The sequence below is a fragment of the Macrotis lagotis genome, chromosome 2, assembly GCF_037893015.1.
Source record: "Macrotis lagotis isolate mMagLag1 chromosome 2, bilby.v1.9.chrom.fasta, whole genome shotgun sequence".
Lineage (NCBI taxonomy): Eukaryota > Metazoa > Chordata > Mammalia > Peramelemorphia > Peramelidae > Macrotis > Macrotis lagotis.
Genome location: NC_133659.1, coordinates 123,903,255 through 123,927,980, shown reverse-complemented (window position 1 = coordinate 123,927,980; position 24,726 = coordinate 123,903,255). Strand labels below are relative to the sequence as shown.

At 38.0% G+C, this 24,726-nt stretch overlaps 2 protein-coding genes across 4 annotated transcripts in view; one reads left to right on the top strand and one right to left on the bottom strand.

Moving 5' to 3' along the window:
• Positions 1-15,823, bottom strand: part of IARS2 (isoleucyl-tRNA synthetase 2, mitochondrial) — a 66,566-nt gene extending 50,743 nt beyond the window's left edge. Inside the window, exons 1-2 of one of the 2 annotated variants that reach the window (XM_074222702.1) lie at positions 15,566-15,823; positions 5,199-5,321 (exon numbers count right to left, since the gene is read on the bottom strand). In XM_074222702.1, coding sequence (XP_074078803.1) covers positions 5,199-5,321; positions 15,566-15,808 — 366 coding nt within the window. In that variant the 5' untranslated portion in view covers positions 15,809-15,823. Of the gene's footprint in view, positions 1-4,252; positions 4,318-5,198; positions 5,322-15,565 lie in introns of those variants that run through there. The other variant, XM_074222703.1, reaches the window with a different exon arrangement.
• A 2,544-nt stretch (positions 15,824-18,367) lies between these two features.
• The window catches only part of BPNT1 (3'(2'), 5'-bisphosphate nucleotidase 1), a 33,308-nt gene continuing 26,949 nt past the window's right edge, over positions 18,368-24,726 (top strand). Inside the window, exons 1-2 of one of the 2 annotated variants that reach the window (XM_074222699.1) lie at positions 18,368-18,477; positions 24,286-24,413. In XM_074222699.1, coding sequence (XP_074078800.1) covers position 18,477; positions 24,286-24,413 — 129 coding nt within the window. In that variant the 5' untranslated portion in view covers positions 18,368-18,476. Of the gene's footprint in view, positions 18,478-20,429; positions 20,617-24,285; positions 24,414-24,726 lie in introns of those variants that run through there. The other variant, XM_074222700.1, reaches the window with a different exon arrangement.

Genomic DNA, 24,726 nt, shown 5'->3' with positions numbered 1-24,726 from the left:
ATTGTAAAAATAGGGATAATTACAGTACCTACCTTGCAGGGTTATTGGGAGGATCAAATGAAATTTATATAAAGAACTTTAGCACAGTGCCTGGATAGAGTAGACATTCTATAAATGGTTAATAGAGTAAAAAAAAAAATCCACTCTGAATTTACCAAGTTTATTTCTTGGAGAATGATAGGCATCTGTTATACCAGTGTTAGAAGCATCTATAATTTTTTGGTCTAAACCAAAATTTGTGCTCCACTTGTCCAGACTTCAAGACCATCTCATTCCATGATATAATAAAGAATTTATTTGATATAGACAGTCAATGAGAATATGTGATTTATTGGTTAACAAGAAATCAAGAAATTCTGTCTAACAATGCCTATCCGTGTGTGTGTGTGTGTGTGTGTGTCTTTCATACTGCATCAACACTATTATATCCTTATACCCAAATATGCTATCTCTTTTGATCAAAGAGATCAAAGAAAATGGAAAAAGTATTTATAGCAGCTCTTTTGATGGTAGTGAAAAAGTGGAACTAAGGGAATATCCATCAACTGAAAAACAGTCAAATAAGTTATGGAAAAATGAATGATAGTTTTATACTATATAAATGAGATTTCAAAAAAGAAATGGAAAGTCTTGAAATGACTCATAATGAAGCAAGCAGAATCAGAATAATTTACACTATAACATCAATATGGTAAATATGAACACTTTCAAGAACATACATAAACTGATGAAAAATGAAATAGGTAGATCAAAATTGTAAAACCAAACAACTCTGAAAGTTGTTAAGAACTATGACTGAGGGGCAGCTAGGTGGCACAGTGGATAGAGTACTGGCACTGGAGTCAGGAGTACCTGGAGTTCAAATCCAGCCTCAGACACTTCATAATTACCTAGCTGTGTGGCCTTGGGCAAGCCACTTAACCCCATTGCCTTGCAAAAACCAAAATAAATAAATTTAAATAAAAAGAACTATGATTGATAAAATGACTATTCATGAATTGAGCAGGTGTCAAACATTACACTGGCTGATACCATGTGCCCACCACAACCCCCAGTGCAGCCAGAAGTAGGTAAAAATGTAATTTCCATATGATTTTAGTGTGTTTATATATACTAATAAAAAAGACAAATTTGTTTTACAAAGTCAATATTAAGTCCACAAGGAACCTTGTACTGTTTGTGATTTGATGGCTCCTATTTCTATTTGTCTGATATGATTCTAGAAAATCAAAGTTGAAATATGTCATTCATCAAAGAAGCAACAGATTTAGGTGACAGAATGATATCTATATATTTTTGTACATAATCATGAAATTTTTTCTTTAGCTATGCATATTTATTTATTTATTGGGGGAGGGGGATCAATGTTGCCAATCAATGTTAAATAACTTGTCCTGAGGACACATTTGACCTTAGGTCCTCCTGACTCCAGTGTTAGTGCTCTAAATAATATGCCACCTAACAGCCCCCATTCATATATATTATTAAAAATTTGGCTTTTTTCCTCCCCCCCCCCCAGACCCATGCAGTAGGATTTAAGAGAGAAAATGAAGATTCTGTTAATTTTTTCAAAATACAGAGATGGGGGGGCAATATGTGAAATGTATGAGCTCTCAGATGAGGTCATGTTATTAGTTTTACTTTGCTATAAGAACTTTCAGGAAGAGAAATGCATACTGTAAAAAGGAAACATCAATAATACTTTAAAAAACAACTTTAAATTCAAAAATCCTATCCATAGCTTATTAAAGGTATCCATGGCTATCTTTAATAAGCTGGCCTCAATTTGCAGGCCTTTTTTTTCCCCACTCAGGACTGCTATTAGGAAGCAATACCGGCAAAGTTCTCTTGAAAGAAGAGCTGTTCCTCTTTCAGGAATACTGGATTTCTTGTTATCCATAAGCATGCACACATTCCATGTGTCAATGGTAAGCGCAATCATCTTCACAAAAGTTTTTGTGCATTATTTTATGTTTTGACCTCGATAAGTACACCAGGGTTAGCTTAGATGAAGCAAATAATTTTGGGGACACTCTAGTCCCCTCCTCAGGAGGTGAGCGGTGCAGTCCTTAAAAAGACCCCTCAGTCATACTGACAAATCCCTGCTTTATCACTGCAGAGATGACTCCCCATGGCCTTGGCCACCTATGTGCAGGGTTGGGACTAAGCTCCCAGGGTATCCACACTTGCTGTGTGGTCACCATAGGATTTTGAGTAAAATGGTATGGGCAAAGTTTTTTGACTTGAGCACAAATTTGATTTAAGTGAGGTAGAGTTGCATAAAACCATTCATTCACTCTTCTAGTCACCGAAGTCCAGTGGCAGATAAAAGTCAAGACAGTTGGTAATGGCTCGGGATGCTGGGGATGACCTTTGTGGCTTCAATGTGCTCCACAGTACCTGCTTCCACCGCTTTCATGGCTCACATGCTTACATCTACCTATTCTGCTAGAGCAGGTTTCACATACTTTGGGGCAGACACCTCCCTAGCCCCTCTCCCAATGCACCAATAGATCTGAAGTCAGTTGGGTTACCCTCAACCTAGTGGAGCTCAACGATTAGGACTTTTTTTACCAGGGTACAGCTCTAGCTTCTTGGAGTGAAAAGGTGAGCTGGATGGGTGGCAGTTGGACATCAAAAGTCCCTCACATCAAAGGTACTAGTCACCTGATAAAATCCAGAATATGATAAGGATTGGTCTAAACCTAATTTCTGCAAGACTGTTTTCCAGTTTTCCCAGAAGTTTTTAATCAAATAGAGTTCTTCTCAAAGTATTTTAAATTTTCTAATTTATTAAACACTGGGTTACTGAGTTCCATTGTTTCTGATTTACCTTATCTATAGTTTTACTGATCTATTCTAATTTATTTTAACTAATACCAAATGGTTGTGACAACTGCTTCTTCACAGAACACTTTGAGGTATGGAAGTGCTATTCCTCTTTGTCCAAATGTATTTTGATATTATTTTATCAAGTTCTTTGATGTTTCTTTAAAAGTTTAGTTGGAATAATGTTAAAACTGTAAACTAGGGGGCAGCTAGGTGGTGCAGTGGATGGAGCCAGCCCTAGAGTCAGGAGTACCTGAGTTCAAATCCGGCCTCAGACACTTAATAATTACCTAGCTGTGTGGCCTTGGGCAAGCAACTTAACCCCACTGCCTTGCAAAAACCTAAAACAAAACAAACAAAAAAAACTGTAAACTAACATCAGTCAAATGCCTTTCATCGCTATCAATCCTATTTCATCTCATCTTTGTGAGCAGACCTGCCCCCTAACATTACAGTATGAGAATTAATTAGAGCATTTATTATTAAATATTATCATGTATGAGTCATTGTAATTTGTGCTGTGAACAGCCCTTGCCCCCTGGAAGTCTACATTCTAACATAATAAAGGAACAGAAGGCATGGTAGAGAGAGGTAGGGAAGTGGGAAGGATTAGGGGCTAAGCCTGATTAGAAGTCAGGGGCAATTCACTAACTGGAAGAGAAGACAACAAAGAAGGACTATCTCCAGAGTGGGAATACAGCTGGAGTGGAGGTGGAAAACTCCTAAGAGCTAGAAAGTCTCATTTCAACCTTCTCATCTCTTCCTGTCCATTGGTTGCTTTCCTCCTGCATACAAAAAAAAATTCTTGATGATCTGTCATCAGACGATCCTGTCTTCTTTTCATGGCTCTACTCCTTGAGGAAACCATTCACAATGGGTTCTTTTCACTTCTTCTCTTCTTAGAAATGGCTTCAGACATCAACAATCCACTTAAAATTGCTCTCTTCAAAGTTCCCAAGGATTTCTTCATTGCTACATTCAAAGGCCTTTTCTCTGACCATTTTCTCCTCCTGGATTCTCTTTTATCTCCAGGTTTTCAGGACACTGGTTTTCCTATCTCTTTGACACTCTTTCTCAATTGGTTTGTTTTTGGCTGGATTCTCATCCAAATTATTCCCTATAAGGTGTTCTCCAGGGCCTTCTTAAGTGATCTCCTCAGTTCCCCCAGATTTAATTAATCTCTGTGCTGATCAAAATTCTACATAGCTTTCCCTAATAACTTCTCTGTTGTCTGGGGGTCTGGAATACTCAATTGCCTTTCAGATAATTCAAAATGGAGCTTAAGTCCAGTTCCTATTATCCTCATTATGTAATTTTAACAGAAAATTGGTAGTGAGGACAAAGTGATAAAAGACATGGACCACAATGACTTGAATATAAGGTGAAATTTTTAACAGTTGTGTCTTTTAAAAACACAGCTCACCTTATACTCTTAGAAGTGAATGAGCTCCTGACACAAGCAAGTGCAGCATCCCTTTGTGATTATTGCTGAAAAGGAAATCAGTTAGTATTGATTACTTTGATTTACTTTTACTTTGATAAAGGCTTAAGCCCCCTTTTTAAAGAAAAGCTAATCCTAAACTAAACCAGACTAACACACACACACACACACACACAGACACAGACACACAGACACAGACACAACACACACATGAGAGAGAGAGAGAGAGTCTGAAGTCTAGGATACCTATAGATTTATTGGAGACTTTATCAGTGGTTTTGTATGAATACTTTTCTAGGTTGTCTGACTCTTCAGACATCAGAGACAAGAAGTGATTTACAGAGCGAGTTTTTTTTTAAAGAAAAGAGGAATTTAAAAAATTACAGAGATTTGTTTGGAACAAAATTTTGATATTGCCAGCAATTGTGACATAAGCTTTGTTACCTCTGCTATAGTCAGAAAAGGATCCATAAAAAAAAAATTATAAATAAAAAAAGAGAAGGGGGGGGGGAGTAAAATTCTACCAGCATAGTGTAATGAAAGGCAAACCAGGTCTGAAGCTAAAGGCCTTGGACTTCAGTCATAGATTTTTCTTAACTATTTGATAGTGGAAAAGACTTTGTGTCTAAGGGAGTTATTTTCAATTCTTGACACCCTAAAATTTAGCCTTACTTTTGTTTTAAATTTCCACTGATAAACAGGCTATATTAAAAGCTCTTCCAAATTAGAAAACCTGCTTAGGCTTGGGTTTTCCTGGAACAACTTCTGAGAGCTCTAGAATACTCCCACATCACAATGAAGCATCAAAGTAAGATTTAAGGGTACACAATTATAATACATGTTTGATGAGCTGAAAATATATTTTGCCAGAGAAAAGAACATGAAAATCTTGATAAGTATCACAAAGTAAAATAAAAATTATAAATACCTTATTTAAAGCATGACCAACATGGGGTTCACCATTAGCATATGGTGGTCCATCATGAAGACAAAATTCTCCCTTAGTGGATCTTTTTCTTTGCCATGAATAAAGTTGTGAAAATTCACATTTCTGAAAATTACAGAAGAAAATACATTATATACACTTAAAATATAAACAACTCATCTTAAAGTAATTAATTCTAAATAAAATTTTAAAAAAATTTGGTACCAGCTTAAAAAATAAATTAAAACAGCTATGTTGAAAGTTCTGAAGTCATTACTTTTTTGAATCACTTCTTGTATGTTCATGTTTCTCTGTATTTATCATATCATTTATCATTTGCTTCTTATAGCATGGGAACATTTCATTAGATTCATGTACCAAAATTTGTTCAGTCATTCCCCAATGGTTAGGAATCTTTGTTTGAAGCTATTCTGCTACCACAAAAGGTACTATTCTAAATACTTTGGGTTATATCTTTCTTTTTGTCAATGACCTTCTTAGGGGCTATGTCCTACACTGATATTGAAATAATTTTATTTACATAATTCCTCTTTTGAAATATTGTACAAAAGTTCCATCAGCAATGCATTAGTAAGGAATATTTTCATATGTCCTACAACCTTGATAGTTCCTGTTTTGTCATTTTGCTGAGCTGATTTTCAAATTCATTTAATCAAAATTCATTGATCTTTTTTAATTATCTCTATTCTTTGACTGGTTGAGAATTTATTTCCTATCCAGAAATGCAAAAAGCATATAATCTGTTTCTCTTTTCATTTTTTAATGGCATGGTCTTTAATATTAATGACATATGTACATTGAAAATTTATTCTGGAATGATAGTGGTCTAAATTTAGTTTCTGCCAGATTGGCCATGTGTTTAGCATGATGAAGTTATAGTTTTGAGAGATTTCTTTCCTAAATAATTTGTTTGAGGGTTCATCAAACAATAGATTATTGGGTTAAATTATTTCTTATTCTTCTTTGGAAGTAAGATCAATTGAGCTACTATTCTATTTTTCAAATCAGTACTAAATGGTTTATAAGAATTCTGCCTTTATAAAAAAAAGTCTGAAATTGCTATTCCCCCTTATGGGTCCTTCATCATTTCCTTTGATTTTCGAAAGAGAGAAAGAAACAGACAGACAGACAGGGAGGAAGAGAAAGAGGGAAAAAGAGAAAGAGGGGGAGGAGAGGGGGAGATGGAGAAAGAGAGTGAGGGAGTGAAGGAGAGGGAGGGGCAGAGGGGAGAAAGGAGGGAGAGAGTGTGGGGGGAGCAAGAGTATGAGGAGAGGGAGGGAGGGAGAGGGAGAGAGAGAGAAGTAAGGGAAGGGAGAGAGAAGGGGGAGAGAGAGGAGACAGGGAAAGAGGGAGATTTCTGTTGCACAAGGCACCTTTGAAAAACTAGTCAGGTGTTTTAGCATGATAAATATTAAACAAATCCTTTAAAATCACAAGCAAATGAAAACTGTAATCAAAATAGAGCATCTGGAAAAAAGATTCAAATTAAATGGATATTAAATAACATAAATATACTAAATGTGCCAAATACGAAAATCATAGAAGCAACAGATAATTTTAAAGAAAATACAAGATGACAGATTAAAACCTTGCACATGTAACTAAAGCAGTCCTGGGGGAAAATTTATATTCCTAAGTATTTTAATCAACAAAGATCAATCAATGTACTGGGTATGAATAACAATCAAACACATAGAAAATAAAAAAGTGAATCAAAACACCCAAATTAATCACAAAAATGAGAATTATGAAAATCAGAGATAAGAAATACACAATGACTTAATGGGTAAATCTAGGAGGTGTTTTTTGAAAAAAGAATTCAAACAAAAAACTAATAAAAACAGAATTTTTTAAAAAAGAAAAAATAACAAAATTAAAAATTGAAAGAGTTCATAACAAATAAAAAAGAAATGAAGTAAATTTCAAGAACTGTTTTGCCCAACTATATGCCAAGAAAACTGAAAACAAATGAAGTGGATAGCATTTACAAATATGTAAATATGTAGGTCGATAGAAGAAAAACAATTCTTAACCAAATCTGAGAAAAAAAGAAATCAAGTCACAAAAAACTAACAGTTAAAAAACTCTAAGGAAAATGAACTTAAGGTGGATTCTTATTAGTCATCTGAAGCACAAACATTATGTACAAAAATTATGTACAAAAATTGAGAAAACTAACCTACCAAATTATAACTTCTGTGGGAGAAGTGAAAAAGAATTGAGCTAAATAAGAAATTGTGAAAGAGCAAAAATATTTAAGTGAATACTTAGCACTTAAAGTAATAAAAAGTTATAACATAAGCTTCTTTTGAGTAGGGATAGTTTTATTCATTTTAATTTGTGTCTCTAGTGTCTAGCACACTGGTAGATTTGTTAGAATGTTAAAAGGGTCCCCTGGCCTTATCTATGAGTTGCCATATTTTCAATTACCTGATCAATTGATATCAAAGAACTGGAAATATAGTGGTGATCCACCCACTAGTAAATGACTAAAAATATAGTATGTAAACATAAGGAATATTATTTTGCCACAAAAATGTCAAAACAAACAAAAAAAAACCTGGAAAGAAGTGCATAAATTCAAGCAGAAAACAGCAAGCAAAACCAGGAGAACAATTTACATAAGCACTGTCATAAAAAGTACCTTTGAAAGGCTTAAGTATTCCAACCAAGGCAATGGAAAACCATGTCTTGTATGATTCCCATTTCTTGGCTGATTGTTGATGGATTAGCGAATCACACACATTTTGAAACAAGTTCAACATACTGGTTTGTTTTGTTTGACAAATTATTTACTACAAGGATGGACTTGAGAGTTTGGAATTAATGAAGAGGGAAAGTAAATGGATACTTGTGATGATATAAAAACATTAAAAAAGAAAAAGTCGAAAACTTTTCAAAATACACAGAAATTAGGGGCAGCTAGGTGATGCAGTGGATAGAGCACTGGCCTTGGAGTCAGGAGTACCTGAGTTCAAATGTGGCCTCAAGCACTTAATAATTACCTAGCTGTGTGGCCTTGGGCAAGCCACTTAACCCCATTGCCTTGCAAAAACTTAAAAAAAAATATACAGAAATCAGAAAAAGAAACTTCAAACTGAATATGTACTTTAAAATAATACTTAAAAAGAAGATCAATTTCATATGCAGTGCTCCTTGGTTCATGTTATATTAAAATTTTCATTTTTGCTGATTTGTTAAATTTACATAAAAAAGGAAAATTTAAAATACCAACTCAAACTTTAAGTACAAAAATGTAATTTTTTTTAGTTTTTTTTTTTGCAAGGCAAACGGGGTTAAGTGGCTTGCCCAAGGCCACTCAGCAAATAATTCCTAAGAAATCCCAAAGTTTACTTTAGGTATTTGATTCTGAATACAAATAAATAGTGCTGAAAATCTGAGTGAAACATGAAACAAGTCCTCCGGCAATACTTTTAAAAATACTCCTGGATTCATGCAATTTTTCTAGGCCCTAGCTACCTTTCCCATACTTGGTTTTAGATTGCTTTATATTATGGATTGTTGCTGTTGTTATTTTGATAGTATCTGATTCTCTGTGAACCTAACCTATTAGGGATTTTCTTGGCAAAGATACCAGAATGACTTGCCATCTTTTTCTCCAGTTCAATTAAAAAAGAGGAAACTCCAGTTCAATTAAAGATTTTAGGTAAACAGGGTTAAGTGACTTTCCCAAGGTCACACAGCTAGTAAGTGAAGTAGTTGAACTCAGTTCATTCTGACTCTAGACTTGGCACTCTATCTACTGCACCACCTTGTTCCCCATATACCATGAATTAAATGAATTCTAAATTCCTTTCCAGTTTTAAAAATTCTACTCTTATTTTTTTCATATATTCTTATATTATCTGTCTTTTTAGGTTAAAGCTAGTGCAAGACAACTATATAAACATAAACTTCTTTTGTATTCCCTTAAATTCTGGAATATACAGTGGCTGTATTGTTGACCAACTGGATCACAAATTCTCAGTTACAAAGGATGACAGAGGTCATCTAATCCAACCAATAAATAAACAAGTATTTCCCTCTACACCATATCAGACAATGGTTATCTAAATTTTGTTCTAAAATGAAGAAACATCCTTCTACCAGTCTATAATTTTTATAATCTTAGAGATTTGATATAGTTCAATAGTACACATTCCTATAGATCACAGACTGACTTAAAAAACCACATATTTATATAAAACCACACATTATTTAAGCCCTGCATTTGACACCTCTGGTCCAGAGCATGAGAGCTTAAGTGACTTGCCCTGGGTCACACAACCAACTAACTATATCAGAAACAAGGCACAACCCAGATAGGAATAAACTGGACACTTAAATAATTACTATAGTGCCTATAAGCACTATATGCTCGCTAATTTGATCTAGAATTAGCTCTAGGGGCAGCTCTGGCTTTCTAGTTAGAGGAACTGGGTTATAATATTAGGGAATGTTTAAAAGGGTCCCCTGGCCTTATCTATATGAGTTGCCATATTTTCCTGAAACACTGGACTCAGAGCATGAAGAAGGCCCTAGATATGCTATGGATGAAGCACTCCCTGAGCTGACATAATCTGTTGTTTAACTGCAACCTGAACTCCCCTTGTGTCCTCAGGAGTCAAGACAGGTATCAATCAGCCTGCATTAAACAACCAGATGGCAGACTGGCCCTGGAATTAGGAGGAGCCAAGTTCAAATCCAACCTCGGACACTTGGTAATTACTGATCATGTGACACTGGCAAGTCATTTGACCCCTGTTTACCTTACATCTGGGGCCATCTCCAGTCATCCTGAGTCATATCTGGTCAATGGACACAGATGGCTCTGGAGGAGAAAGTGAGACTTGTGACTTAGCACAAGCTCCCCGTCACTCAAATCCAATTCTTGTGCTTTTCATGGCATCACCTCCCTAGTGGTGTGGGCTTTGTTGAGAACAAAGAACAAACCTCATCATTACCATTATTAGGCAAAAAACTACAAGTGCAGCTGGGGCACCTGTAGATAAACAGACCCTCCTAATCTCATGGTCCAGCAGTTCCCAAAGGAAAAGAATGCTATCATGCCATCATCTTGCTCCTCCCCTTTGGGAAGGGTTTTGTCCTTTTCCCACTTTACTGCACCTTTGCCCCAATCATGCCACTTCCCTTTAGGAGATTCCTATTTCCCCTCCTTCCTTTGTTGTACAGTCAAAAATATGCAAACTATGTATTGTGAACTCTGCTCAGGTTTTAGGTTCCACATGCATGTTCATTTCTCTTGTATTAAGTCCAGTGCAATGCAACCTTTGCCATTCCCCAACAGACAAATTTTAATCAGACTGATAACGAGAAAAATGACAAAAGTTGGGAGCAGTGTACAGTTAGGTAGAGGTATGAATTGGTCTAGCTGTCTGGAAAGCAATTTGGAACTACAGCCAGAAAATTATTAAATATATACCCTTTAACTGGTTATACTAATACTAGGTCTTTACTCCAAAGAAATCAAAGAAAGAGGAAAAGAGTTTGGGGGGGAAAAAAATTTCTATTTGATATACATAATTCATGTAAAATTATTTCCAGCGGCTTGTTAGTAGTTGTTCTATTGAGGAATGGCTAAACAAAATGTTTTAAAAAATCATTGTGCTATAAGAAATAACAAAATAGAAAATTTCAGAAGAAACTGAGAAGATCTATACAAATCAAAAGGGATCAAGATGAAATAGGCTTATCACTGTCAGAGAGATGATAAATTCAAAATGAAAATAGATATTTTTTTAGATATGGGTAATGAGGTCATTTGTTTTGTCATACTACACAGCTATGTATTAAGGACTTTGCTTTCCACATTTCTTTCTTAAATTTGCTCAAGGGGGCAGAAAGTGTAGTGGAAGGGATATTAATTTTTTTTTAATGCTTACCTGAAAAATAATTTTAAAAGTAAGATAAAATTCTATGTCTAGTCAACTGCTCAAAAACAATACTTAAGTACAACAGTTACATAATTCATGAAATACAGTGTACCAAACTCTTCATATCCCCTGTAATGGAAAAAAATAGAATGAAAATGGATAATTGAAATCTACTATTAAAATAACCAAAGCAATAACAATAATTCATCAAAAACTTTGAACTTATGAAAATTATTTCACTTATTTAAGTTTTCTACTTCCTTATATGTTGGGAGCTAGGGTCTCTAAGCTGTTTGACACAGTCGCGGCAAGAAGACTCAGGGCAGTCACACTGCCTGATGGAACATTTCCTTCTTCAATATATATAGGGATTCCATGTATACCCATACTTATAGGTCTATTATTGATTGCAAAACTTACTCATCCTAATAGTGGAATGACTATAAAGGAAGGATTTCAGAGAAATTCCTTGAATAAAACAGATTGTGAACTCTGTCCAAATTTCACAGGACTGCCTCTCCCTGAGATATACAAAAGGCTTCAAAATTATGAAATCTTTGGAAGATACAGCACTGGGAGTTCCAGGGAGATGTCAGAATATATACAGGGAAACCTGATACAAGATAGGTCAGATAGAATTCCAGGGAAATTAACAGTTTTGCCCCCCTTATCATACACAGGAATATATGATAAAGATGGTGAAAGAATAGTTAGTATAAGTAACCAATATGTGAACTCTAACAGCCTTAGTTTACTAGGAAAGAATAAAAAGTCATAGAAACTGTAGCATCTACCAACAAGGGCTGAAAGGAAAATTGGTTACTGAAGAAGTCAATAGGTAGACAAACATAATTACCCTCACTATAGGTTGTCAAGGGAGCATATCAAAAAACATTACATATGCGGTACAAAAACATAAAAGCATTCCATTAAACAAATTATATCAAAGATTATTATAAGGAAAGTTCTGTTTAATAACTTTACTATGCAGCAACAAACTAGGCAACAGGCAGGTTGAAGTCATCACAGTCTGAGCAGGGACAAGAAAATTAACTACATGATTGATAATCACACTTGTAACCACTACATGATCAAACTTGTAACCATATGAACTATTTGATTAATAATGAAAATTGTATACTTTTGTAACCAAGGAAATGATTTTAGTTTGCTTGTTTCATATGATTTTGCGACTATAAAAATAAATCTAAGCAGCTGACAGTCAGTCAACCTGCTCCTGCCTTTACCCACTTGTTGACTCAACTCATTTCACCAACTCTATCCCTCCTGTCAAGTTCCAAGGACCCTGTGGAGGCTGGACCCCCGCACTTATATATGAAATCAGGGAGCTAGACTAGGTGACCCGGTAGGATCTTCTCAGGTCCTAAACTACAATCCTCTTGACTGTCTTCTTATACGTTCTCCAAATTATTTAATATCAATACTGCAATGGGGTGTCCAGATTAATGGGATTTTGCTGTAGCCTTCTCCCCACACTCAAACTAAAAGAAAAAGCTACCTACAGTCATTGACTCCAATTTCTCTCCTCCTACTCAATATTCAACTGTGCAATCTATCCTTTGATCACATGCTCAACTAAAACTGCTCTCTCCAAAGGTTCAATAATCTTTATATTGTCCAATCTGGAGGAGTTTCCTAAGCCTTCACCCTTCTTAACCTCTGCTATATCTGTTGCACTCTCTCCTCTGGGTCTTAATGACACTACTCTTCATCTTCCACATCATATAACAGTCCTAAGACTGTCCTGGGCTTTTCCTTCCTTCTTCAAACTCCTACATGTTGATTTAATAACTAGTCTCAAATCATTTCAAATTTGATATCCTGTAGGCATCTTAATCTCAACATGTCCAAAACTTTGCCTCAAAACCCTCCCTTTTACCAAACATTCTGTGGAGGGCACCACATTTCTTCCAGTCTCCCGTGTTCACAGCCTCAACTCCTCACCCATATATTTAATCAGTGCAAATCTTGTCTTTGCTATCATCCTCCACCTCCTCTGTCATCCAGTTGCTTCTCTCTTAGCTTAAGCTTCTAATTGTCTTTTTTGCCTTAAGTTTCTTCTCAAAGGTGCCAAAGCAATCTGACTATGTTACTCTCCTACATACAAACTTCACTGGCTCCTGGCTCCAGGCTCCCTGCCTTTAGGATAAAAATATAAACTCTTTTTTGGCTTTAATGTCCTTTACAAGACCCTAACCTTTCTGGATTTACTATACATTATTACACTTCCTACTTTCTAGTTCTGTGACTTTGGGCAAGTTTTCACACCACTGCCTAGCAAAAGAAAATCAAAACAATAAAAAACTACATTATTTCCCCTTCTATACTCAGCAGTGCAATCAAACTAGCCTTTTCTTTTTCTTCATAGCCCTCATTCTTGCTCCCCAATTTGCCTCTGAACTGGCCGCCTTCCATGTCTCTCCTTACCTCTACCTGGAAGAATGCTTTACTGTCTTCAAGATGCAGACATATGAATATATATGGATAAATGTTTATGTTATCCCGTTAAACAAAAATGTAAATCCCTTAAGATCAGAGACTGTTTCATTTATGTCTTTGTATTCCCAGTGATCAGTGATTGGCCCAAAGGGATGATTGACTAAATTGGAAAGAGTTTTTTGAGATTATCAGTGCAGGGGTTTTTTTATACAGAATGTATAGTCCTAACATCAAGTCCAAATCAGGAAGTGGTCTAGAAGAATTAAAAAAAAAAGAATCCCACCATAAAAAGTAATTATGGAGACAGATGCTCAAGACACAACCCCAGAAGAGAATGACTCTAAAATGCCTACAAGCAAAATCTAAAGAAAAGCACAGTCTGTGTACAAATTCAACTAGAAATCCTAGAAAAGATGGGAGAAAGTTTTTTTAAAAATTAGAAAAAAAAATATTTTTTAGGTTTTTTCAAAGCAAATGGGGTTAAATGGCTTGCCCAAGGCCACACAGCTAGGTTAATTATCAAGTGTCTGAGGCTGGATTTGAATCCAGGTACTCCTGACTCCAGGGCCGGTGCTCTATCCACTGTGCCACCTAGCTGCCCCTAAAAAATGTTTTAATTAATGAAAATGGGGTACCAGAGAAAAAAAATGGAAAGGTGCTAACAGCTATGGAAGAAAATAAATATAAAGAGCTTGGAACAAGAGGTATACAGAATCTTACTCAAGCTACAAACTATGAAAATTAGGATGAATAGAAAAGAAGGTGACTCTAACAACAACAACAAAATTACATCAAAACGCCGGAAAAAAATAGAGAAACAATGAAACCTATCTCATACTGAAAACAGACTTGGAAAACAGACTAAGAAGAAAAAATAGAGAACTGTTGAAATACATGAATGCCTGTGTTAATAATAACAATAAGAGCCTAGATACTACATTTCAAGAAATCTTCAAAGAAAACAGGGGGAGGGGCAGCTAGGTGGTGCAAATGAATGTGGGGTCAGGAGTACCTGAATTCAAATCCAGCCTCAGACATTTGATAATTATTAGCTGTGCAACCTTGGAGGCAAATCACTTAATCCCATCGCCTTGAAAAAAGAAAACAGGTAGAAATAGAAAGAATCCACTGGTTAACTTTTGGGAAAAACCTCCAGTTTTCTTTCCCCTAAGTCACAAAGACCTGCATTCAAATTCTGCCTCAGTTACTTATTGGCTTTCTCGATGCCTCAGTTTCCTCGGAAATAACATCATGTATCTCTCAGGGTGGTTGTAAGGATAAAAGAAGATAAGGGGCATTGCAAATCTTCAAGAACTCTATAAATACTAGCTTTTATGTTATAACAATCTTTTAAAACTACTGTTATAGGAACAACTAGGTGGCGCAGTGGGTAAAGCACCAGCCCTGGAGTCAGGAGTCCCTGGGTTCAAATCCGACCTCAGACACTTAATAATGACCTGGCTGCGTGGCCTTGGGCAAGCCGCTTAACCCTATTGGGTAAAATAAAAACAAATTAAAAAAAATAAAACTGCTGCCTAGTTGCTTGGATGGCATCAGCTGCTTTTGTAGCCCCGTGTGCTTTATCTACTGACAAGCAAGCTTCGGGGAGCAGGCCCCGGTTTTCAGGGGTGCAGCCACGCAGGCCGGTGTGTCCTTGTCCCAGCACCCCCTCCCCCTGCCCCGCCATCATCCCACCGCCGCTCATAGGCACTGGACACTCCTCCGTGCGGATAACGCCCAGCCGCTGCACGGGCACCTCACCGGACCGGCCCGACAATCCGGGGAGGGCAGCGGCAGGAGGCGCGTGGGCACAGCGGTGCGGGGCTACGGGAGGAGCCCGGGGTGCCCACTCATTCCGGCCGGCGGGCGGAGCGGCTGCGCCGGTGCCGCCGCTTGCCCCTGGGTCCCGCTCTGCCACGATGCCCAGGGGCGGCACCGACCTGCGGCCGAGGCCCCGCTCAAGGTCGCCCCGCCCCCCCCGGAGCGGCCGCCCACCTGCTGGATGTCCAGCTCCACCTCGGTCAGCCGGGCGCCCGTCAGCCTCATGGGCAGGCCGGTCCTGGGCAGCAGCACCGTCTCGCGGAAGGGGCCGGGCCTCGGGGGCAGCTGCTCGGGCCCGGCCCCGCCGGCCGTCGCCAACCCGCGCCATCCCGGGCCCCGCCAGGGGCGGCTCAGCCCGCGCAGGGCCCCCGCAGCGGCCGCGGCCGCCGCCCGCTCGGGCTTCAGCGTCCAGATCATGGCGGGCAGAAGCACGCGCCCGGCCGCCCCGCGCCCAGCCGCCCCAGGCACGGACGGCCCACGCCGGCGCGGGGCGCGCGGCCGCCTCCGCCGCGCATGCTCAGTCCGTCCGGGGCGGGCCAAGCAGGCACTGCGCTTCCCCGCCGGGTCCTAGAGGTCTGGCCGCGGGCGGGAGATGCGCAGAGGCGGAGGTAGGCTCACCTGTGAGCTTCATTAAACTAAGCGGGACGTCCCCGCCCTCAGTCAGGGGCGACCCCTGATTTTGACTGCAGATAGAAACCTATGTATGTGTCTGTGTGGACACATTCACACGATTCTTTTTTTTAATTTTATTTTGAGTTTTACAATCTTTCCCCCCAATCTTACTTCCCCCGCACACAGAAGGCAATTTGTCAGTCTTTACAATTGTTTCCATGGCATGCATTGATCCAAATCGAATGTGATGAGAGAAATCATATCCTTAAGGAAGAAATAAAAAGTATGAGATGACAACATCAAACAATGACACGTCAGTTTTTTTTCCTAAATTAAAGGGACTAGTCCTTGATCTTTGTTCAAACTCCACAGTTGTTTCTCAGGATACAGATGATATTCTCTATTGCAGACAGCCCCAAATTGTCCCTGATTGTTGCACTGATGAAATGAGCGAGTCCATCAAGGTTGCTCATCACCCCCATGTTGCTGTTAGGGTATACATTGTTTTTCTGGTTCTGCTCATCTCACTCAGCATCAGTTCATGCAAATCCCTCCAGGCTTCCCTGAATTCCCATCCCTCCTGATTTCTAATAGAACAATAGTGTTCTATGACATATCTATATCGATATCTATATCAATATCTATAATCACGGTTTGTTAAGTCATTCCCCAATTGAAGGACATTTACTTGATTTCCAATTCCTTGCCACCACAAACAGAGCTGCTATGAATATTTTTGTATAAGTGATGTTTTTATCCTTTTTCATGATCTCTTCAGGGTATAGACCCAGTAGAGGTATTGCTGGATCAAAGGGGATGCACATTTTTGTTGCCCTTTGGGCATAATTCCAAATTGCTCTCCACAAAGGTTGGATGAGTTCACAGCTCCACCAACAATGTAATCACTTGTGATTCTTGATTGCACTTAGAAACCTTATGGACCTGGAGATACAAAGACCTGAATTCAAATCCAGTCTCACTAACTAGTCCTAGAACCCTGGGCGGGTTCCTCAGCTTCCTCATTGTAAAAGGGGCATAATAACACACCCAACTCCCAGGATTCTTGTGAGGATCCGGTGAAATAATATCTGAATGCTTTAGAACAGAGACTGGTGCGCATTAAATGCTTTATAAATTAGTTACTGTAATGTGCAAACACTCCTATGTGTGTATGAAAAAACTCTTTGCAAAACATTAACGGTCTATATAAACGCCAGCTAACAAGTCAATTAAGCATTATTGGGGGGGAGGGGAGGAGGGTTTACAACCAGAGATTAATGTGACTTGCTCAAGCTAGTCGCATTTGAAATGAGGAAGATAAATATTGCTGACTAGGCAGAGAGCCCAAAGCCCCGTCCTGAGTTCAAATCCAAGCTCAGAAGTTTACTTGCAGCTCGACCTTGGGCAAATTCACTTAATCTCTGTTTGCCTCAATTTCCTCTTCCATCAAATGAGGATGACAACCATGACAACCAACTTCTACTGTAAGGATCAAAGGAGACAATACTTCGATGACTGTACTTTGGGGTTTTGTTTTTTTTTGACGAGGCAACTCTACAAATGTAGAACTATTGCTAGATACTAAATATCCAGACCATCAAAAAGCATTTATCCTCTAAAGATCATTGTAACTACTTGCTACTGTGTGTTGATATTATGTTTGTTTTGGTTTTGGTTTTTTTTAGGTTTTTGTAAGGCAATGGGGTTTAAGTGACTTGCCTAAGGTTACACAGCTAGGTAATTATTAAGTATCTGAGGCTGGATTTGAACTCAGGTACTCCTGACTCCAGGGCCAATGCTCTGTCCAACTGCGCCAGCTAGCCGCCCCATGTGTTGATATTATTGATGTGATACGTTAAGCTATTACTATTTAAATTAGGATAAATATTAGAAATACTTTCTGGAGTTAAGTGACCAACAAACAGTGATTCTTTTGGATAAAAACCTTGGCTTGCAATCACAGACCACCAACCCCCTCCCCCCAGTCCATTTAACCATCGGCTACTTCTTGCGGCCTAGGATGGCTGTCTGATTGTGAACAGAAGCCGCCGGCATGACCACGGGGTGAGGGGGTGCAGCGGTGGGAAGAGGAAAGGCCGGATGGATTCCTATAACTTTAAACCGAAAAGATGGCCAGCCAAGGGGGGCGGGAACTTGGATCAAAAATCCTGGGGGGGGGGCGGGGCGTTGCTCAGCTGTCAGGAAGGACGAGCCGCCGTCCGCCCGCACCTTCCGGAAGGAAAGCCTGCGTTTCAGGTCACGTGAAAACTCAGACGAGTCGATGTGAGCATGCGCCAGCGGTGTCACACGCAGGCGCGCCTATCCCCTCTTCATGGATTGGAGTGTTGTGACGTCGCCCTCTAGCGTAGAGAATGTCCTACGGGAGGCGGCGAGGGACCAACTTCTAAAAACGCGCGCGCTTGTTCGGTTAAGTCTTTCCAGTAGGTCTGGATTCCTTGCAAGTTTTACCACAAGTAAGTCCTTTTCCTTCTCCCACCCGGGCCAAAGGAATTCCCAAGAACTGGGCAAAGGACCAGACTCGAGCATATCTCACTAGCTTCTTCATCCATTAAAAAAAAAGGTGTCTATGGGTATTCACATGTTTGCCTTAATGAAATCAGTTTAAAAACTTGACTTGGGTTTGGTCTTGATTCTTCTTTCACAGCCTGTTTAGTTTGGATCTCTGTTTGGCATGGTTTATATTAGGTTGCTTTCTGTCGGGGGGAAGGGGAGCAAAGGGAGAAGAATTGCAACCTGGAAATGTTGCAAAAAATGATTGATCGAAACTACCATTGCATGTAGTTGGAAAAATAAAGTATCTAATGAAAAAAAGTTTGGCTTTGCCTGGATCACCCCCTTCCCACCCTCTACCCACCTACTCCTATTCCCAAAGTTTTTCCATGCCTGCCCTGGGGATTAGAAATGGGGTTAATCCTGCACTTAGTGATTTTGTTGTAATTTTTTTGGTTTGTCCTAGAATATTTTGCTAGGAACCGAGGCAGAGCTGAGTGCTAGGCGTTTGCCTGGTCGTTAAAAAAACTCAATTATTTTTCATATATGTCTAGGGATAAAGAAGGAAACTAAACTAGTATATCGTTTTCTATTTTTCTATAATATATATGTATTAGATGCATGACTCCTTTTTGGAATGTTGGTGACATGAGAGACTTTTCATATTTCTTTGTTGGATCAAAGAGCAATTGCTGTCCTAGCAGCAATGGGAAAAAATGAGCATGGTTTGTTTCAAGGTTTAATTTATGCACAGAGTCAAAAAAAGGAGTTTAAAAAAATCACAAAATATTAGTTACGTAGGAGACAGGGTCAATTATTCCTCAATAAATAGACACAATGGATAATAATCAAAAGTAAAAATTTTGGGGGAGGCTAGGTGGCCCAGTGGATAGAGCACCAGCCCTGGAGTCAGGAGTACCTGAGTAGTTCAAATCTGGCCTCAAACACTTAATAATGACCTAGCTGTGTGGCTTTGGGCAAGCCACTTAACCCCATTGCCTAGCAAAAACTAAAAAAAAAAGGTAAAAATTTTGAAACATTTTGAACAAGTGGAATACTTTCTAACTGTGGAGTCTTAATTGTTATAAAGCTGTACCCCACCTCTGAGAATAATTACTATTTTGCAAGCAAGTGGCAACCTCTGTGCATCAGTTTTCTTGTCTGTAAAGTGATGATAATATTTGTGGGATTCAAATGGAACGACATTAGGTGTTTTGCAAACTTTAAAACACTATATAAATGTTAATATTTTGTTATTATTAGGATTGGGCCAGGGGTGATCTAGTGGCAACTGTCTGTACTCCCAAGGTAAACCTTGGTCTTTATTTTACTTAACATTTCTATTTGTTAGAGGCAGACCAGTTTCCTTCATTGTATTGTTACCTTTGACAGGTATCCATTACCTTTGAACTCATTAATCACCTAAGGCTTACCAGACCCACCTTTGTTACCTTCCTAAAGGTTTGTAAAACTACCTATATTTCTTCCAAAGAAATTGAGAATGATTTGACGAACTGACTATAAATTCAGTTTCATCACTTTGCCATTAAATAAACAGACTCATCATGGTTCCCTGGTATCTTACCTATCATGCAATAAAAGATTGGCATAAGGTATGACAGTTATTGAACTGTCCCCATACCCCAAAATTGAATCCTTAAAACATTTTTTGATGCAAATTTGGTATCATCGATCGTATTCCAACAATTTCTGTTCTTTCCTTTGAACCGGAGAGGAAAGGCACCAGACTTGAAATACCTCTTCTACCTTATCTATTTTATGTCATTTACACATGGGATATAACTCATCTTTTTCTCAGTGTCCCCTTACATATCACATCAATAATATCAATACACAGTAGCAAGTAGTTACAATGATTTTTAGAGTCTAAATGCTTGTATCTAACAAGTGTATTTTTGATTCTTCATTGTTTTGAGTATCAGGTACTAAAGAGTTAATAGAAGTGGGGTTCTAGGACCCAGAAGGCTTTGTAGACATGGACGGGAGGAAACTGATTGAATTGTAGTTTGGGCTGTTCTTAAGGAAGTTGCAAGGTTCCCAGTCCTGCTTGTATAATTCACGTGGATCTGCTATAAAAAGAGGTATTTCTCTTTGAAAATTATAATTACTATTAATGGAGAATCTTTGGCTAATGTCCACTAGGGAAGAATTGGGAACCGAAAAGGAGCTCTTACATACAGATTGTGTTTTGTTACCCCAGATCAACTCCATTTTCTGTAAACAGATTAAGCCCAGATTTGTTTTGGGGAAAAGAGTCAATTTTTTCATGATGAGACTTATTTTATTTGGGATTAAAGAATGTATAAGAGACCAAAGTGCAAATTGTTGAATATTTGCAGCCTAATAATGAATGTTTTAAATCATCTATTCATGACAAGCAGTATTTGCCTTTCTCCTTGTTCTTCTAATTGTGAAAAATTATTATTTTTTTGACAGGTTACTCAACAGTAAAGTGATGGGGGGAAATGGAAAATTACTTACATATTTTCTTTGGAAGAAATATAGGTAGTTTTACAAACCTTTAGGAAGGTAACAAAGTCTTAGGTGGGTCTGGTAAGGCTTAAGTGATTAAGGAGTTCAAAGGTAATGGATACCTGTCAAAGGTAACAATACAATGAAGGAAACTGGTCTGCCTTTAACAAATAGAAATGTTAAGTAAAATAAAGACAAAGAGCAGTAACACATTTAAAAATTGTGAGTGAGTGTTGTAAACCAAAGTGTGTTAAGAGATTGGAAAAATATCTTTGTATTAAAATCAGACTCAGGTTTGTGTGAACAAAATGTGAAGCAAGGCAAGTCATATTCAAGCACTTTCTCCTGTTTGAAATTTTTAAATAGTTTCTAAATTAGTAATAATTACAAGCAATATAACTATAAACATCTATTATAACTATAAGCATTATGCCATATTTACTGTGCACTGTCTGTATAAGAGAAAGGAGAGGTTATTGATTGTATTTGAAATTGAAATAAAGTGAACTCAGAGAGCTGCACATCATTCTTATCTTTTTTGTCCTTTGGAGGGCTTTCATGCACTTCATATTTTACCACTTTCACAATTCTCTAGTGAATTCAGATATTGTTTTGTAAATAAACTGAGATGGAGTGGTAGGCAAATTTGATTTGCAATAAGGAAAATTTTCCATAGGAGGCCCAGGCCTCATTCTCATCTATAAATGGTCTGAACTTGACTTTGAAGGGTCTATGACTTAAAGCACTATTTAAGCATAAACCAGGAAGGGCATTATTAGGGACACTATTTTATTGCTAACTAAGGCAGGGAGAAGTAAATTCTAATCCCCAAGATCTCCCCCACCTTATGGAATGAAAAGAACTCATTTCTGCAAACATTCTCAACTCCATTTTGTTCGGGTTCCATTGTAATCATGTTAGTGTGGAGAGATGATAAAGAGAAAATAATGAGGCTAGAATTAGACAATTCAATTCAATAAATGTATGTTATTAAATTACTCTGTTTGTATGTATGTATGTGTGTATGTGTGTGTGTGTGTAACTATGATTTGTACAAAGTTTAACTTGGATTTCTACCTGACTTGAAGCTAATCAAATTTCTTTTTGAAAGATATGTAACTCCTGGAAGTTGTTTGTTTCTTTCTTCTAGGCCACCTCCTCCTGTTACTCCCTAATGGAAAAACCTAATTTCCCCAAAGACTTTGGCTTCTCTTTGGTTTTTATATTGTTATTTACCATTACCTGACTAGATAGATAGATAGATAGATAGATAGATAGTTAGATATAGATATAATAGGGACAAATAGCAGCATGGTGCTATGCAACGAACCCTGACTTTGGAGTCAGAAGACCTAGTCTTGTATCCTGCTACTGTGAGCTTTCTAGCTAACTGTGTGATCTTGGGCAAATGGATTAATCATTCTAGATTTCATTTTCCTTATTCAAAATAAGTAGGGTGGGTTAGGTGATCTTGGAGGCTCCTCTTAGGTGTAAGACCTCTATCACTAGGTTACCTCTTAAAAAAAGATGATAAAGAAATAGCTTTTGAATTCTGTACCTTAACCTGTATCTATTTTACTTGCTTTCCTGAGTTCAAATCTGCCCCTAGATTATTACTAGCTGTCAGACCCTGGGTAAGTCACTCACCCTGTTTGCCTCAGTTCTTTATCTGTAAAATGAGCTGGAGAAGAAATGACAAAGCACTCTAGTATCTTTGCCAATAAAACCCCCAATGGGGTCAGGAAGAGTTGGTCATGACTAAAACGACTGAATTTTAACCTAGAGACAAAATAGATTAATAAATACACAGCTGAGTTCAGCATCAGGATGACTAGTTCCAATGCCTCCTTCAACACATTTATCAACTCTGTGACCCCATTCAACACATTTATCAACTCTGTGACCCCAGACAAGTCACTTAAATTCTTTGAGCCTTTTCACTAGACCTCATCTATCTCAGACAATTCCCTAGAACTTTCCTACTTAATGGTAGAAGTATGTCTCTACTAGAAGACCGAGTCTGGGAGTTTCCTGTGCTAAAGAAATTGTAGGTCATTTGTACCTATTCTAAGACATTATCTCAACATAAAATTCATATTGAAAAAAAATTTCTTGTAAAATCATGATTTCTATTTAAAACACACATAGCAAGTTAGTGAAGCTCTGAAAGATATATTAAGACTTCAAAGCAGCAGTAGCTTGACATGAGAAAAGCTTTGTTTGTCATTCTCCACTAAGGTCTCATTTAGAGATCTGATCATGACATGGAGGTAGATCTGAATTTGGAAGCTAAATCAGTTTAAAGCACAAACTTTGGAGCATCTCCTGAGTGAAAATGCTTCAGTTCTTGGCCTTGAAATGGATGGAACATTTGTCATTTAAAAAACCATCCTACCTACATTAGAAGAAGTTTATCAAGGTCTATCACTTAATCAAGGGCAAGTACTCCATTAACTGAACCTCCTTTTATGTTAGCTTCCTCATCTCTCAAAAGAGGGAATTGGATAGATGGTCTCTAAATCCCTCCTCCCTGTAAAATCTGCTAATCCTATAATTACCAGAGGTTGAAAAAACCAAGTAATGAGTTTTCTTTGGCCCTGGCATCCTTCAAAGTTAAAATTTTGCTTTTCTGAGGGAAGCCTTTCCCAGCCCCCCCCCCCCTTTATGCTATTGCCTTCCTTCTGAGAGCCTCTCCAATTTATCCTGTCTATATCTTATGTTGACTCTGAATTCCTTGAGAGCAGGGACCCAGAGAACTTTTCTTTGAATTTCTCCAATAAATAGCACAATACCTAGCATATAAATAGATATAGATTTAGATATAGATGTATAATGGATATGTAAATATGGATCTGTACAGATATGTATATTTATATATATGTGTATAGTTGGCACTTCATATATACACATATGTGTGTATATGTTATATGTATATGTGTATGTCTGTAGAACTTCATAGATTCCTGTAGGCTTGACTAGCAGTTCAGGAGGACAGTGGACCACTAAAGCACTGAAAGACTATCTTGTACATGAAATCACAAGCAAGCTGAGTTAAAAAAGCAAATGACTTGGTTTCATTTGAGGACTCCTCCAGTTATTTGCATGTGCTAGTAGACAGATAATGGATAATAATAAAACACTGGATCTAGCAGATTTGTAACAGAACTTTTATGTATTTAATTCAATTTGACATTTTTTGCAATTATAGAAATAAAGGAAACTGGTGGTTTATGTTGCTTGCATCTGTTAACCGAGAGTGCCTCTTGACTTTGTTTCAGTGTTAATTATGGCCTCCAGTCCAACTGTCTTGATTCGTTTGGTTGCTTCAGCATATAACATTGCTCAGAAAGCTGGAACCATAGTCAGAAGTGTGATGGCTGGGGGTGACCTGGGAATCGTGGAGAAGGTACTGAGGCACATTTCATTTCATACTATTTTTCTGTTCAATTATATTCATCTAAATAATCAGTTCAAGTGGTCAAAATTGACATGTTTTTCATCGGGAAGACATAAGAGCTTTGTACTATATATATGGAACAGTATTAGTTGCTAATATTTATAGAGGGTTTTGTTCCCAAAGCACTTTACTAATACTCTATAATTTGATCTTAGTAGATGGAGTCATTGGAAATCTTAAACATAAGCCACATAAAAGGTGGTTTGCTTAAGTTTTAATTGTGAATTGTGCATCTGACACTTCCTTTTCAACCTTCCTGGGT